This window comes from Hypanus sabinus, chromosome 3 (assembly GCF_030144855.1).
Source record: "Hypanus sabinus isolate sHypSab1 chromosome 3, sHypSab1.hap1, whole genome shotgun sequence".
Lineage (NCBI taxonomy): Eukaryota > Metazoa > Chordata > Chondrichthyes > Myliobatiformes > Dasyatidae > Hypanus > Hypanus sabinus.
In genome coordinates, this window is record NC_082708.1 from 179,502,057 (window position 1) to 179,520,335 (window position 18,279).

Here is an 18,279-nt window from a genome sequence, read left to right on the forward strand (position 1 = left end):
CCCTCTTCCCCTCTCCTCCCTTCTCATTTTGCTTTTTCTTTCCCTGTACTTTTCAGTTCTTCCCCCATCATTATCATATCTTCACTCTCTTCAGTCCTGAAGAAGGTTCTCAGTCTGAAGCATCAGCTGTCTGTGTCAACTGAAGCATTTTGTGTGTGTTGCTTCTGTTTGTAATGTTGCTTCTTGCCATAATGAGAACCACATGTTGGGTATGAGCTCAGAATCAAAGTCAAAGTAAATTTATTATTAAAGTGTGTATACTGTATGCCACCTTGAGATTCATTTTCTTGCAAGTATTTACAGGAAAGTGAAGAAGTATAATAGAATTTATAAAAAGAATGATGCAGAGAGACTGACAAATAATCAGAATGCAAAAGAAGTCATTTTGTATAAATAAAGGCAAATTGTGGATAAACCCCCAGGGCTTGACAAGGTGCTCCCTTGGATCCTAAGGGAGGCAAGTGCAGAAGTTGCCAGGGTCCTAGAAGAGATATTTAAATCATCCTTAGTGACGGGTAAGTTGCCAGAGGATTGGAGGATCACAAATGTTGATCCGCTGTTTAAGAAAGGCTCTGAAAGCAAACCAGGAAATTATAGAAAACAAAAAACACAAAATGCTGGTAGAACTCAGCAGGCCAGACAGCATCTATGGGAGGAGGTAATAACGATGTTTCGGGCCGAAACCCTTCATCAGGAGTGAAGTAACATGGGATGGTCAAGGGGGGATAAGAAGTGGGGGGAGGGATAAAGTAGAGAGCTGGGAAGTGATAGGTTGGAGGGAAATGGGCTAGGGGGAAGGTGGAGAATTATGGGAAATAAAAGAGAAAGAAAGGTAGGGCTGGGGGGAGAGATTATAGTGAGGTGGGGGGGGGGGGAGAAAGAGAGTGGAAGAGAACCAGACTAAAATAATAGATAGGGATGGGGGTAAGGGTAGGGGAGGGGTATCAACGGAGGTCAGTGAGTTGGATGTTCATGCCGGCAGGAAGGAGGCTACCTAGGCGGGAGATAAGGTATTGCTCCATCGACCTGCGTGTACAGGGAAAGTTATTGGTAGATATTCTAAGAGCCTGGATATATGAGTTTTGGCATAGATATGGACTGATAAAGGATAGTTAGCTTGGTTTTGTGTGTGGCGTGTCATGTCTAACCAATCTTGTAGAGTTTTTCAAAGTTGATGAAGGCAAGGCATTGCATATTGTCTACATGGACTTTAGCAAGGCATTTGACAAGGTCCCGCATGGGAGGTTGGTCAAGAAGGTTCAGTGGCTCAGTATTCAAGATGAGGTAGTAAAGTGGATGAGACATTGGTATTGTGGGACAAACCAGAGAGTGGTAGTAGATGGTTGCTTCTCTGACTGGAGGCCTGTGACTAGTGGAGGGATTAATACAGGATCTGTTGCTGTTTGTCATCTATATCATCAAACTGGATGATAATGTGGTTAACTGAATCAGCAAATTTGTGGATGGCACCAAGATTGGGGGTGCAGTGGACCATGAGTAAGGCTATAATGGCTTGCAGTGAGATATGGACCAGCTGGGAAAAATGGGCTGAAAAATGGCAGGTGAAATTTAATGCAGACAGTTGTGAGGTGTCGCAGTTTGCTAGGACCAACTAGGGTAGGTCTTACCCAATGGTAATTGAGGAATGCAGTAGAACAAAGGGATCTGGGAATATGAGCACGATTTGCTGAAAGTGACATCATAAACTGATAGGTTGTAAAGAAAGCTTTCAACAGATCCTTCATAAATCAAAGTATTGAGTTCAGGAGAAGGGATGTTATGTTGAAATATTATAAGGCATTGGTGAGGTTTAATTTGGAGTATTATGTGCAGTTTTGGTCAGCTGCTTACAGGAAAGATGTAAACAAGGTTGAAAGTACAGTGGAAATTTACGAGGATGTTGGCGGGGTCTGGAGGACCTGAGTTATGGGGAAAGTTTGAATAAGTTTTAAATTTATTCCATGGAATGTGGAAGATTGAGAGGAGATTTGATAGAAGTATGCAAAATTATGGGGGTTATGTTTCGGGTAAATGCAAGCAGGCTTTTTCCATTGAGGTGGGGTAGGTCTTCAACTAGAGATTATGAGTTGAGAGTGAAAGGTGAAATGTTTAAGGGAAACGTGAAGGGGAACTTCATACAGTGTCATGAGACTGTGGGATGAGCTGCCAGTGCTATTGGTGCATTTGAATTCAATTTCAACATTTAAGAGAAGTTTGGATAGGTACATAGATTTTGGATTGGTAGGCGTATAGCAGGCTATGGTTCTGGTGCAGGCCAATGGGAATAGGTAGTTTAAATTGTTTGGCATGGACTAGATGGGACAAATGGCCTATTTATGTGCTGTATTTTCTATGACTGTATAACTCTATGACTAAAATAAATGATGAGTTCTAGGTTCCTTGAAATTGAGTCCAAAGGTTGTGGAATCGCTTCAATGTTGAGGTGAATGAAGTTATCCACACTGTTTAGGAGCTTGCTGTTTGCTGGATAATGTCTGTTCCTATATCAGGTGGTGTGGGACACAAGGCTCCTGTACCTCCTGCCCGATTAGTAGTGAGAAAAGAGAGTGGTCTAGATGGTGGTGATCTTTGATGATGGATGCTGCTTTCTTGTGGCAACGCTCCTTGTAAATGTGCTCAATGGTGGGGTGTGCTTTTCATGTGATGGACTGGGCTGTATCCACTACTTTTGATAGACCTTTCTGTTCCTGAGCTTTGACCTTGACTGAGGCTCTGTCGTTTACTTAGGGGACTCTGGGTTTATTGGAAGTCCAATCTTTTGTTAGTATGCTCTATCTTTTGCCCTTGATTGAAGATGAAAGATCCCCCATGAGCAGAAGAACTGAGATGAACCTAGAGTCTTGCCCTTTCAATACCTCAAATCAGAGAAACTGGTCACTTCTGAGACCCTGCTGTTCACAAAGTAATGGCTTAATCTTAACTAAAGTGTTGTCATTTGGAGAACCCAAAAATTTTACTTAGTTTTATTTTATTTGGTACAGTACCCTCTCACAATATAGGAAAAGCTACAGCAAACTGTCAGATCAGCAAAACGAAAAGGTCATTGCTCTATCATTACTGTAGGTCTTGTATGATTCCATTCAAAGAAGCAGATGGGAAGAATCATTGTAGGCACCACCCACCCAGTAAAACTGCCTTTTCCAGAAGTTTCCTTCTGGAAGGCACTATTGGGCTATTCAAACAAAAACTTCACATCATCATTAAAGTTTCTTTCCCAGGCAGTTAATCTGGTCAAACTATTCTATGTAAATGCCCCGACCTCTGTGTATTACCTCAAATGCTGTACTGCAAACACTAAATCTATTTTTTAATATGCTGTTTACATTGTAAATACATACTGGTATTTATATACACATACTTTAACCTCTAACTTTATTTTTATACACTGTATAGTTGTTGAATATTTTCTGTTGCTTGACATGGCAACACATCACAGCTAATTCCTAATATATGTAAATCTCTTGGCAAATGAAGTTGATCCTTGATTCTTTTAATTTTTCTTTGTTGAGCTTATAATGAGCATTACTAATATCCTTCTTACTTCATTTGTCCGTTTCTATTAACCTTTCATTCTTTAGCAGCTAATATGTTAAATTGGCTTTGTTCCAGGCATCATTTCTTGACCCCCAAGTCCAAGATGAACTCCTATGCTATTATTGCAGTGTCATAATCTGAAAACAGGACTTTGAATCTTGTCTTTAATTGGAACTCTGACCCTTGCCAAAAACAAGATTGTATCCCATCCAAATAAAAAGGAATTTTCATTTCTGTGACACCACACAAAAGCAAATGTTCACTGGGCTGTAATTCAGTGAGGAGGTTTAAGGTTAGATGGGGTAAGTGAGATGGAAATATTTTTCCTTGCAGAAGTGTCGAAAATTGGACCAGTGGTTCCCAACCAGGGGTCCACAGACATTGGAGCCATGGCATCATAAAGGTTGCGAACCCCGACATTAGAGTGTTTCGGGTATGGAGTAAGAAGCTGATAGGAGTTCAGTGGAAGATTAGAGAATGGTTAAAATCTTGATCACCCTGCTTGAGGAAGTGTTCAGGCAAAGCATTTTCACAATATGTCTGATTTATTTATTTGTTCTCTTAGCATACAGTGTGGGATAGGCCCTTCCTAGCCTAATCATGGGACCATTTACAATGACCAATTAAACTACTATCTGGTATGTGGGAGGAAACCCACTCGGTCACGGCGAGAATGTACAAACTCCTTACAGACAGTGGTGGGAATTGAACTCCGGCCGCTGGTACCGTAAAGTGTTATACTAACCACTATGTTAACATGCCGCCCCAAATAATTGTTTGGAGCATCTGAATTGCCTAGATACAGAAGACTGCGGAACAAGTGCTGGTCAACGGGATTAATGCAGATGGGTAATAGATAAGACCATAAGATATAAAAGCAGAATTAGGCCATTTGGCCCATCGAATCTGCTCTGCCATTTCATCATGGCTAATCCAATTTTCCTCTCAAATCTCCCAATCTTCTGCCTTCTCCCTGTATCCCTTTCTGCCCTGACTAGTCAATAATCTATCAACATCTGCCTTAAATGTACATAAAGACTTGGCTTCCTCAACAGTCTGTGACAAAGAATTTCACAGATCCACCACTATCTGGCTAAAGAAATACTTCCTCATCTCAGGTCTAAAAAGACACCACTCTGTTCTGGGTCTGTGTCTTTTGGTCTTGGACTCTTCCACTATAGGAAACATCCCCTCCACATCCACTCTATCAAGGCCTTTTGCCATTCAATATGTTTCAATGAAGTCACCCCTCATTCTTCTGAATTGTAGTGAATACAGGCCCCGAGCCATCAAAAGCTCTTCATATGACAAGCCATTCAGTACTAGAATTATTTCTGTGAACCTCCTTTGAAACCTCTCCTGTTTCAGAACATCCTTTCAAAGATGAGAGGCCCAAAACTTAGTTCTTCCAAGAATTCCAACAGATCTGTGGGGTGAGATTTTCCCTTGAGGAAACCATGCTGACTACACATATTTTATTATGTGCCTCGAAGTATCCAGAGGCCTCATCCTTAACAATCGACTCCCAATATCTTCCCAACCACTGAAGTCAAACTAATTGGCTTATAGTTTCCTTTCTTCAACATCTTTCCCTTTTTGAAAAGTGGAGTGACATTTCCAATTTTCTAGTCTTCACTGTGGAAGACACTATCAGTATGGTGCAAGTTCCCGGTGCCATGGGGTCATGAAGTGTGAGAAGTTACCATAACTAGAGAGCAGAACTCTTTCAGAACTCTGGGGTGTACACCATCTTGTCCAGGTTGTCTACCTTCAGACCTTTGTTTCCCAAGAACCTTCTCTCTAGTTATGGTAACTTCTCACATTTTGTGACCCCTGACACGAGGAACTCGCACCATAGTGCTAGTGTCTTCCACAGTGAAGACTGATGCAAAATATTTATTCAGTTCATCTGTTTGGTATGATGATTGGTTGGTATGAACAAGTGTTGGTCAGTGGGATTAATATGGATGGGTAATTGATGGTTGGAATGGACATGGTGGGCTGAAGATTGTTTCTGTACTGCTTGAATCTGTCTTCTTTCTATGTTATCACTGAATTACAAATATCATTCTGTGTAGAGAGCAAAGTACAAAATCCCAAACAACTTAGTATGGCATGATCAGAGATTGCATTTCTTTCATTTCAGTAGATTTTGTTTTTTGCTGAGTATTGCTGAGCACTTGATTATCTTCCCTTGTTGACTGAAAGCTGGAAATCCAATATGGATTAATTGCTGAAATGTTATACTTTGTGATGTGCATGAAAATCTGAATTGTTCTGAGTGTGATTCTTGATTTTTCTGCTGTGTGGAAATGGTCTGTCTTGAACTTTTCACTTTGTTCTAACTGCAGGTATTCTTGGAAGCAATAAGTCTATCAGAAAGTACATCACTACCATCTTGTTTCTGTATTGCATCTGCCTACTGCCAACGATAGCTTTTGGGTCTTTAAATGCTGAAAACACAAGAGGGTCAATTGGTAAGTTCCTTGTTCTGCTGTTGGTTGTTGGAGCTCTCAACTTGAGTTCTGTTTATTGAGAAACAAGACAAAGTGCAGCATTAAATCAGTGTACTGTGATTGGTTAAGTGACAAAAGTGATTGGAAGTTTGGTGCTGAGTCCACAACGAAAATAATCATCAGGGAAGTAATGGGCAATGAAGAGTTTGGAACTATCGGTGATATTACAATGGCTAAAATTTGTGAGATTGATTAGTGTAGATTTATTTTGCTCAAAATGTTATGTTCCTAATTTCACAAAAAAACGGTGATTCATTTCAACTCGCAAATATGCAGATTTTGCTAGTTTGCAAATGCCTCTTTTCCCATTTAAATTATAATATGACAAGACCAGTTAAATTGAGTGGGTCTTGGAGCTTTAAGGTTTGATGTTTAAACTAAATATTTTGATTACAGCTTTTACTGGGTTATTGGCTGTGATGATTTGCATCAGCTGCGTGTAATTTACCATATTAAGCAAGGTTTTGATTAAGGCAATTTGAAGTATGCAACATCTAGGAATTCAGATTGTATCCTTGGCCAGTTATGACTTTTCTTTCAAACAATATGTTACTGAATGTTTTTTTTTTGAGAGAAAACATGAGATAAAGGGCCTCTTTCCATGCCGCACAACTGACACTAAGTGGGAATCTGCAGAAAATTGAAGTGCAGGTTTGGTGTGTGGCAACAGCACAGTGATAACATTGGTGGAGAAATATTCAGGTGTTCAAACTATCGATTTGTCGATACAACTTCAGATCCAATCACAGCAAATAAGGAACTTAAACATAACTGATCAAAAGCAAAATAAAGAAGGAACACAGTTGGGAGATACTGGACCATAAGACAAAGAAGCAGAAATGGGTCATTCAGCCCATTGAGTTCTCTGCCGTTGTGAGTCACTGCGGCTTCCTATGGTAGGTTATTCCTTTCCCCCCTCCTGTCCCACCCCAGTACAATTTCCAAAGTGTTATTGTTATTATTGAGGGGATTAACCACAGGGGTATTCTGCACTGGCTGCATATTCCCTTTTCCCTCCCCTGACAGTCATCCAGGTAGCTTCCTCCTGCAACTTAGGGATGACTACCTCCCTGCAGCTCTTATCTATCACCCCTCATTGAGCTGCAGCTTCAGTTGCTTAACAGGATCTCTAAGAAGCTACAGCTCGGTATACTTTGTGCAGATGTGGTTACCAGGGAGAGTGGACATCTCCCAGAGTTCCCATTACTTTTAAGGAACATACCACTACCTCCGAACCCATTCTCAGTGCACTAGATATGTCTTAACAAAAAAAAACTTAGTAGAAACTTGTTTACTTGAAACCTCTGCTTGTGCTTGCCCAAGCCTGTTGAGCCAAAACCTGACCACTCTTAGGCCCATTCCAAAAATGGCCACTCCCACAGATTGCAGTCCACTGAAAAGAGCCCTGAAAAGAGCTCTAAAAAGAGCACGGGAGCTCTTTTTAAACCTCTGACTATGTCACCAAGAAATGAGCCCTCCTGTTAGTTGGAGTCCATCGAAAAGAACCGCAAGTACTGCAGCTCTTTTTTAAAGCTCGCAGTGCATCACTAATGCATGACATTAGTTTATTGTCTTTTACACCAGGGTACAATGAAATTCCTTGCTCTTGTATTGTTTCAGAGGTCACTTTCTTCACTTGCCCATGTGGCCTTGTGCATATCACAACAGACCTGTGCAACGAAGTTTGAGAAATGAAAGCCAGCCATTTGAATTAGTTTGGGCAATATTGGATTGAACAATAGATGTAGGATTTGCTTGCAAAAGTGGCATAGAGGGCTGCGCGGTAGCACAGCATTTAGCTCAACCTTTTACAGCGCTAGCTGTGAGATCGAGGTTTGACCCCCCCCCCCCCCCAATCTTTAAGGAGTTTGTACGTTCTCCCTGTGTGGCGTGTGTATCCTCCAGGTGTTCCAGTTCCTCCTGCATTCCAAAGGCATGCGGCTAGGATTTGTGAGTTGTGGGCGTGCCTTGTTGACAATGGAAGTGACACTTGTGAGCTACACAGCACAATCCCCTCTGACTTAATTTGATAGACATGACACATTTCACTGCATGTTTCAATGTACATGTGACAGCGAAAGCTAATCTTTAATCTTCAGCATTCATATCCCTCATGTCTGCGAAGATCCAAGCTAACATCGTGGATCATAAGGCCAGTAATCTGCTGAACTAGTCTATGTTCTAAAACAAATTGCAGATGTTTGAAGTCAGAAATAACAGGAAAATGCAGAAATCCCTCCCGTCAGGTAGCATCTGTGAATAAAGAAATAGATACTGTTAGAAGTTGAAGATCCTTCAAAATAACCTTGTGTCCCTTAATTTCCTCATTTTTCCTTCTCAAAATGCAATGATTTCTCCCTTGATTATACAGGGATTGAGGCTCCATGGCAGTGTTAGGAATTATCAAAAACCCATTACCTTCAGGATGCATTCTAGTGTTATCTCAGTCCTGAATGTCAACATTTCAAAACTGAACACGAGATTCTACAGATGCTGGAAATCCATAGTAACACACACAGTACGCTTGAGGAACTCAGCAGGACAGGCGGCGTCTATGGGGAGGAATAAAGTGTTTACATTTTGGTACCCTTCATCAAGACAGGAGAGAATGTGGAAGAAGCCAGAATAAGAAGGTGGGAGGAGGGGGAAGAAGTACAAGCTGGCAGGTGATAGGTGAGATCAGGTAAGGGGGAAGGTGGGTGGGTGTAGGAGGCTGGATGAAGTGTGAAGGTGATAGGTGATAGGTGGAAGAGGTAAAGGGTTGAAGGAGGAGGAATATGATAGGAGAGAAGAGTGGACTGAGAGAAAGGTAAGGATGAGCGGTGCTGTGGGCAGGTGAGAGGAAGGGAAGGAGTAAGAAGGCAAGCAGAATGAAGAATGGAAAAAGATTATTTAGAGATACTGTATGGTAACAGGCCCTTTGGCTCCAACAAGACCACAACACCCAATTACACCCACCTGGCCAATTAATCTTCTAACCTGACCATTTTTGGTGGAAGGAAACTGGAGCACCTAGTGGAAATCTATACGGTCATGGGGAGTCTGTACAGATTCCTTATAGACAGCAGGGGCAGGAATTGAACCTGGGTTGCTAGCAGTGTAAAGCATTATGCTAACACCTACATGACAATTCCACCCAAATTATTATTGTTGTGCAGATAATAATCACTTCCTGGGCAATGACAGCCTCTTGCATATTAATAGAAAGCCAAATGACTTTGCTCCAATCCTAATGCTTGTTTTTTTCTTTTACAGATGTGCAGAAAACCATACTTGCCCAGTGCATTGGAGGAGTAGCCTATGCTGTATTTGCTGGCCAGCCAATGGGTATAGTGTTAACAACTGCACCCCTGGCATTGTACATACATGGTACGTTGCTCTCCTCTCACTCATCATTGCAAGTGTAAGAATGTCTCTTTCTAAGATCTTGCACATTTTTGACGACAGTGGGTGGACCTGACCATAATTTCCTCTGTGCTCTAATCATATGCTCCACGGATTGCAAGGGCGTGTAGGAATAAATATGGGGAACTGTCAAACCACACCATGGAAAAGTTCAGATAGTGAATTGCTGTGTAAAGTAACAAACAAAATGCTTGAGGAACTCAGCAGCTCTGGTGGCATCCATGGAAAGGAATAAAGAATCGACATTTCAGGCCTGCTGAACGTTCTCAGCTTGAAGCATTGACTGTAATATTCCTTTCTGCAGGTGCTGCCTGACCGTGTGTGTGTGTGTATGTGTATATGGATTTCCAGCATGTGCAAAGTCTCTTGTATTTATGAATTTCTGTGTAAGGATGTGTTGCATCACAGAAATGTAGAGAGATACAGTCCTCTGGCCCAACTTGTTCATGCCAACTATGATGCACAACTGTGCTAATCTAATTTTCCTGTATCTCCTTTTCTACCTGAATATCTGTCTAAATTATTTTTAAATATCGTAATTATAGCTACATCTACCACCTTTGACAGCTCCTTCCCATATATCTACCACCCTCTGAATGGAAAAACTTGTCCCTCAGATCTCCTCTAAGTTACCCCTACTCCCACTTGTGCCTCTACTTTTAGACTTCCCCTATCTAGGAAAAAGAACTATCTATCTTGTATATGGCTCTTAAAATGCTATAAACCTCAGTAAGGTCATCCCTTAGCCTTCTTTGTCCCAGTGAGAATCTCACAGCCTAACAATCTCTCCATAACACCTCAGACCTCCATTCCTGGTGAATCTCATTTGTACTTTTTTCCTGATACTGTCACATATTTCCTGTACAACAGAAACAATGGTGGAGGATCTCAGCAGGTCAGGCAGCAGCTATGGAAATGAATATACCTGGAGTTCCCAACCTTTTTTATGCCATGGATCCCAAACATCAACTGAGGGGTTTGTGGACCCCATGGAATAAACAGTCAACGTTTTGGGCCGATACAAGCAGAAGTTAGGCCATTCAGTCAATCAAGTCTGTTCCGCCATTCAATCATGGGCTGATCCAATTCTTTCAGTTTTCCCCACTCTCCTGCCTTCTCCCCATGCCCTTTGATGCCCTGACTAATCAAGAACTTATCTATCTCTGCCTTAAATGCACCCAGCGATTTGGCCTCCACAGCTGCTCTTGGCAACAAATTCCACAGATTTACCATCCTCTGACTGAAGTAATTTCTCCGCATCTCTGTTTTAAACGGACGTCCTTTAATCCTGAAATCGTGCCCTCTTGTCCTAGTCTCCCCTACCATGGGAAATAACTTTGCCATATCTAATCTGCTCAGGCCTTTTAACATATGGAATGTTTCTATGAGATCCGCCCTCATTCTCCTGAACTCCAGGGAATACAGCACAAGAGCTGCCAGACATTCCTCATACAGTAACCCTTTCATTCCTGGAATCATTCTTGTAAATCTTCTCTGAACCCTCTCCAATGTCAGTACATCCTTTCTAAAATAAGGAGCCCAAAACTGCACACAGTACTCCAAGTGTGTTCTCACGCATGCCTTTTACATAGTACTGTGACTGGAATTTACTGCTTGCAATTTTCAATTTGCATTAAGAACTGAAGACTGGTTCCTGCTTGAATTAACATCTGCTATTTTTGCATAACTCTAGTGCTCTCTCTAACAACAAACATAATTGTCATCAAGCTCCTCAGGGAATGAACTTCATTGATGTATACAGTATTGTGCAAAGGTCTTGAGCATCCTTGTCTTGTACGAGGGGCGATTGATAAGTTTGTGGCCTAAGGTAGAAGGAGATGAGTTATTAACTTCACACTTTCTGCATAATCACTCAAAGAGTTGAACTGCATGTGCGTGTAACGAGAGCTGTATAACTCATCTCCTACCTTAGGCCACAAACTTATCAATCACCCATGCGGCGGCCACTTTCTGGAGGTCCAGGATCCATATGCTCCACGACCGCTGGACTAAGTGTGTAAATGTAGGAGGGGACAATGCTGAAAAATAAATGTGCTAGGTTTTCTAAAAATGACTCCTTCTACCTTAGGCCATGAACTTATCAATCACCCCTCATATATGTACCCAAGACTTTTGCACAATACTGTATGTAGAAGCAGAGAAACATAGAAAAACTACAGCACAATACAGGCCCTTCAGCCCACAATGCTGTGCCAAACATGTACATACTTCAGAAATTACCTAGGGTTACCCATAGCCCTCTATTTTTCTGAGCACCATGTAGCTATCCAGGAGTCTCTTAAAAGACCCTGTTGTATCCACCTCCATCACAGTTGCTGGCAGCCCATTCCATGCACTCGCCAGTATCTGCATTTAAAAACAAACTTGCCCCTGACATCTCCTCTGTACCTAGTTCCAAGCGCCTTAAAACTGTGCTCTCTTGTGTTCGCCATTTCAGCCCTGGGAAAAAGCCTCTATTGATGGGCCAAATGGCCTACTTCTGTTCCTATATCTTCTGGTCTATCCACACGATCAATGCCTCTCATCATCTTATACACCTCTATCATCCTCTATTGCTCCAAGGAGAAAAGGCTGAGTTCACTGTACCTATTTTCATAAGACAAGCTCCCCAATCCAGGCAACATCCTCTGCATCCTTTCTATAGTTCCCATAACCCTGTAGTGAGGTGATCAGAACTGAGCACAGTACTCCAAGTGGGGTCTGAGCAGGGTCCTATATAGCTGCAACATTACCTCTGGGCTCTTAAACTCAATCCCATGGTTGATGAAGGCCAATCCCATGGTTGATAAGGCCTTCTTACCCACAGAGTCAACCTGCACAGCTGCTTTGAGTGTCCTATGGACTCGGACCCCAAGATCCCTCTGATCCTCCACACTACCAAGAGTCTTACCATTAATACTATATTCTGCCATCATATTTGACCTACCAAAATGAACCACTTCACAATTATCTGGGTTGAACTCCATCTGCCACTTCTCAGCCCAGTTTTGTATCCTATCGATGTCCCCCTGTAACCTCTGACAGCCCTCCACACTATCCACAACACCCCCAACCTTTGTGTCATCAGCAAATTTACTAACCCATCCCTCCACTTCCTCATCCAGGTCATTTATAAAAATCACAAAGAGTAGGGGTCCCAGAACAGATCCCTGAAACACACCACTGGTCACCGGCCTCCATTCAGAATATGACCCAACTACAACCACTCTTTACCTTCTGTGGGAAAGCCAATTGTGGATCCACACATTATGCACCAATGTCTCTGCTACTTCCTCTTTTCTGACGCAGAACGTCAGTGTACCCTTCTCCTACTTCACGATCCTGCACATCCTTCTTCCTGATGAACATCAATGTAAAATATTCATTTAGGATCTTGCTTGTATCCCATGTCTCCACAAATTCTTTTCCCTTTTGGTATTCGAAGGGACCTATTCTTTTCCCAGCTACTCTCTTACTTGTATTATATTTGAAAGATTTAGGATTCTCCTTAATCCTGCTTCTCAGGCCCTCTGAATAACACAATCAAAATGCTGTGGGAACTCAGTAAGTCAGGCAACATCTATGGAAGGGAATAAACAGTAGACATTTAGGGTCGAAACCCTTCATCAGGACTAGAGAGGATGGGGGTCAGAAGCAAGAAGTCCAGAACATCAACTCCATAGACGCTGCCTGACTAACTGAGATCCCCAAGCATTCTGAGTGTTGCTGAAGGTTTTCAGCATCTGCACGATCTTGTTTGACTCTGTCAAGGCCATTTCATGTCCTCTCTTTGTCTTCCTAATTTTTAAGTTCTTCCCTATATCTCAAAAAAAAACTCAAGCAAATACTTATGTGTGCCATATGCTGGTTCATTTATTATCAGCCTTCTATTTCCTTTGTTAACCAGTTCCCTAATCTTACCATCTCTGCTGCTTATCCTTATAAGAACATGACAAACTCAAAGCTCCTATTTTGCCTTTAAATGCCTCCCACATATCAGATGTCATTTTCTCTTCTAGCAGCTGCTTCCATTTTACTTTTAACATCTCTCAATCAACTTTATCTTATACCTAATGAAGTGGCCACAGAATGTATGTTCATGGTCTTCTGCTGCTGTAGCCAATCCACTTCGATTTTTGATGGGTTGTGCATTCAGAAATGCTTTTCAGCACACCACTATTGTAATGTAATGTTATTTGAGCTCTGTTGCCTTCCTGTCATTATCATTCTCATCTGATCTTTCTTATTAACAAAATGTTTGTGCCCACAGAATGGCTGCTCATTGGATTATTTTTTGTTCTTTGCACCATTCCCTGTAAACTCCAGGGACTGTTGTGTGTGAAAATCCCAAAAAATCAGCAGTTTCTGAGATACTCTGGCCACCCCTTTGGGCACCAGCAATCATTCCACGGTCAAAATCATTTGGGTCACATTTCTTCCCCATTCTGATGTTTGGTCTGATTAACCTCGTGACCATGTCTGCATGCTTTTATGTACTGAATTGCTGCCACATGATTGGCTGATTAGATATTTGCATTAACGAGCAGATGTATCTAATAAAGTGGCTACTGAATGTACTTTTGAAATCAACCCCCTTCCCCCCCCTTGGTCTTAATTCTTGGACCAACCATTTATTGTTAATTGACTACTTTGAAACTTACTGAACAGATGTATCTACCAACTGTTCACCCTGTTCTTTAAGATAAGGCAGAGTAAAATGGTTAATTATTGCCACATTGCACTGAGGTACAATAAATATCTTTGTTTTGCATGTCATCACTTTTCGTTAATGTAATTAATTAGCCAATCTTGTGACAGTAATTCAATGTACAAGTGCATTCAAACATCGTCAAGAGTTTCAGTTGTTTAGACCGAAGATCAGAATGGGGAGTACGTGACTTAAGACTGTGGAACATTGTTGGTTCCAGATGGGGAGGTTTGAGTATCTCAGAAACTGTTGATCTCCTGGGATTTTCATGCACAACAGTCTTCGAGATTTCTTAGAGAATGGCGTGGAAAAACAAAATCCATCCAGTGAGCAGCGGTTTTGTGAACCGGGTCAGAGGAGAATGGCCAGATTGGTTCAAACTCGACAGCAAGGCAACAGTAACTCCAATAACCACACTTTACAATGATGGTGTGCAGAAGGACACCTCTGACCTCACAGCATGTCAAACCTTGAAGTGGATGGACTACAGCAGGAGAAGAACGTGACAGGTTTCATGCCTGTACCAAATAGTTTCCACTGAGAGTAGATATCTTGTGTAGTCCTACCATCGGTCATTTGTAGAGAAGCCAGTAATCTAGATTTTAAAGAATTTTTTGTGAAAATAAGCTTTGGCAAATTGATACGTGGCATTTCACAACGTGTGAGGAAAATGTATTTTGAACATATGGGTTCACTAATTACTTTAAGCAAAGTTGTGATTGAAAAGTTTGTGTTTAGCATTGTATAAAGGAGCAGGAGGTGAGATATCAGTAGTCCAGATAGTAAAGTACAGAATGTGCAGTCTCCATTACTGGGTTAAAGAGAAACGTAATGCACAGGAACCACATGAGTGGAAGGAATGCAAGTTCACGGGCGAGAAGAGGTTACAAATTGGAAAGGACGTGCCAATAGCAGAATTTAATCCCATGGTGAATAATTTTAGATTTGAAATGCCAGAGAGCAGTCATCACGGATTAGAGAAGATATATGGTGTGGACTTAAAATGTAATGACAGGATAAAGAGAGCAGTGAGCCCTTTTATGAAACATAACTATAACTTGCTACTAATGCAATTTAATCTCATGAGGAGAAAATGTATATTGTTGAGTTTAACTAAGAATATTTTAATGGTCTCTCCAGTACCAAGCTATTTAATTTCAATTGCAGAGTATGTTAGTTGTGTTTATAATTATAGATATTTTGGGAGATGCTCCATTGTATCCCTATATTAAAAGAAGTCTCGTGTAAAACATGAGCAGATAATGCTTTTCGTGAAATGCTCAGTACTATCCTCAATTCATTTGTCCCACTTCCCACTTGCACCCGGTTCTAAAACATGTGATTATCAGTTTGATTCCTGAAGGGACGCCCCTTCAGAACGGAGATGAGGAGGAATTTCTTCCTCAGAGGGTGGAAAATCTGTGGGAAATTCATTGCCGGGGGGGGGGGGGGGCGAGGGGCTTTGGAGGTCAAGCCATTGGGTGTATTTAAAGCTAACAAGGTAGAGTTCATGAACATTTATTAGTCTGATAGCGGGGGGTGGGAGGAGGTGGTGTTCTGGCTCTTGTACCTCTTCCCTGATAGTAATGATAAGTTCTTGATAAGGAAGTTAATGGTAGTGGGGAAATAGTAACAAAAATAGGCTGCTATTGAATATTGGAGCAGATTCAATAGGACAAATTGGGTAATTCTGATCCTTTATCCTGTGTCTGAAATTTATATTGTGAATTTAAAATTTAATCTTCCTCCGACATGAACAACTACAATTCCAATATACTCTGTGGTATGTTCAATGTTCCATAAATTTTCCAGTAAATAGTAAGATTTTCATCAGTATTGTGCAGGACAAAAATGGTCCATTTGGCCCACTAAAATCATTCGTTCTAGCTTCCACCCTCCCCCAAGCTAATGTCAGTTTCCTGCATGAGATTTGTATTATTCTATGCCTTAGCTCCTTAAAATGTCTCTTACACAGAATGATTGCAACTGACTCCACCACTGCCTTTGGCAGTGAATTCCAGGTTATCAACTGCTGTGTGCGCTAATTACAAAACTTTCCATTCAAATCCCTTCTACAACTTCCTCTTCCCACCTTCCCTATGCCCTCCTGTTTTGATGTTGGGAGAAGAATTCTGTTTACTGCCCTTATCTATTAGTCTCATCATGTTGTTTATCTCTAGAAAGTTACTCCTCAGCCTCCCACACCACAAGGAAAACAAATCTAGTCTACCAAATCTCTCCCTGTGACTAAAGATCTCTAATCCAGATAATGGCCTGGTGAAATTCTTTACACTTTCTCCAGCCCAATCCCACCTAACCCACCATGTGCCAACCAGAATTGAACACGTGCCCTCTTCACATTACTGCCAGCATGGAGGAGGTACAGAAGCCTGACGATCCAAGCTCAAAATAGGAAAAGCTTCTTCCCCTCTGCTATCGGATTTCCAAATGGCCCACGAAGATTTCTTTGTTAGATCTCTTTTGCACTATTTATTTTCTATAACTATTATAATAATTTAGTCTGGCACTATACAGCTGCAACAAAAAATACCAAATTTCATGACATACATCAGTGATGATAAACCTGATTCTGATACAATGCCGCTTTAGTCAGTGCTTTGTACAATTTACAATATAATATCCTAACTTTTATATTCTGTGCTCTGTGCTCTGACCACTGAAACCAAGCATGCCTCATGTCGCCTTCACCGCCCCATCTACCTCTGTTGCCAAATTCAGGGGATCCCAATGCCCCGCTGTTCAGCAACATGCCTGTGTATGTTGTACCCCCTACGTGACTTCCCAAAATGTATCATTTCCTACTTGGATAAAATTCCAATTCTTTGCCCAACTTTCCATCTGATCCATGTCATGCTGTTGCCCTTTGGACAGCTATCACTATCCACACCACCACCAACATTCATGTAGTCACAAGGTTACTAATTGCACCTCCTACATTCAGGTCTAGGTCCCTGTGGTACAGCACTGATTGCAAACATCCAACCAGAAAAGTACCATCTCTTTACTCTTCGTGCCCTATCACCCAGTCAGTGTGTGCCCTCTGGATGAGGCTATCTTGTGGATCATTGTCGAATGCCTCACTAAATCCACATAGACGTCTACTTCCCTGTCTTTCTCAAGCTTTTTGGCTACCTGCCAAGCTAGAATAGGCAGTAATTCAAGCCCATCTGTTCTCTCGCTTGACACTGTGACAGATATTTTTTCTTTCTCTCTACAGTTATCCAGGGCATCTGTGATGACTACAATCTGAATTTCTTTTCTTTTTATGCCTGTGTTGGCCTGTGGAATAGTTTCTTTTGTATCATCTATGGTGTTGGCAACGTAAGTTCATTGAAGAAGTTTTTCAAAAGGTAAGCAGCAATAAGGTAGTTTCCTTAAATTACTAACTTCACTCTTATCTCCATTTTGTTAACAGGCAGTTGAGGTTGGTAAAGTGACATGTACATCTTCATGGTAGACCACAGAGAATGAGATGAGCCCCTCCTAGAACCAATGCAGACCCTATAAAGAGAGATTGGACAAAGATGGGCAGCACACACAAAATGCTGGAAGTACTCAGCAAATCAAACAGCATCAAGGAAGGGAAGAAACATTCAACGTTTTGGGCCAAGACGCTTCATCAGGACTGGAAAGGATAAGGGCAAAAGCTGGAGTTGGCAGGTGGGGGTGGGGAAGGATTACAGGCTTGATAGTTGATGGCACTCCTTTCCCTGTCCATACCTTTTTATTCTGCCTTTCTGGTCCTGATGAAGTGTCTCGACCCAAAATGCTGACTATTTATTCCCTCCATAGATGCTGCCTGACCTGCTGTGTTCCTCCATCATTTTATGTGTTGCTCGAGATCTCAAGCATCTGCAAAACCATTTTTTCCTGGAGTATTAGAGGCTAAGGGGAGACTTGATAGAAATTTAAGAGAGGCATATGTCTGGTAGACAGTCAGAATCTTTTACCCTGAATAAAAATGTCAAATATTAAGAGGATATGAATTTCAGATAGAAACATAGAAAACCTACAGCACAATACAGGCCCTTTGGCCCACAATGCTGTGCTGAACGTGAATGTACTTTAGAAATT

The 18,279-nt window shown here is 41.5% G+C and overlaps 1 protein-coding gene across 8 annotated transcripts in view; it reads left to right on the plus strand.

Annotated features, from left to right (window-relative positions):
- Positions 1 to 18,279, plus strand: part of slc4a11 (solute carrier family 4 member 11) — a 284,841-nt gene that overhangs the window by 214,427 nt on the left and 52,135 nt on the right. For all 8 annotated transcript variants that reach the window (XM_059965729.1, XM_059965724.1, XM_059965725.1 and 5 more), the window contains 3 exons: positions 5,907 to 6,032; positions 9,327 to 9,440; positions 17,423 to 17,555. In XM_059965729.1, coding sequence (XP_059821712.1) covers positions 5,907 to 6,032; positions 9,327 to 9,440; positions 17,423 to 17,555 — 373 coding nt within the window. The remainder of the gene's footprint in view (positions 1 to 5,906; positions 6,033 to 9,326; positions 9,441 to 17,422; positions 17,556 to 18,279) is intronic.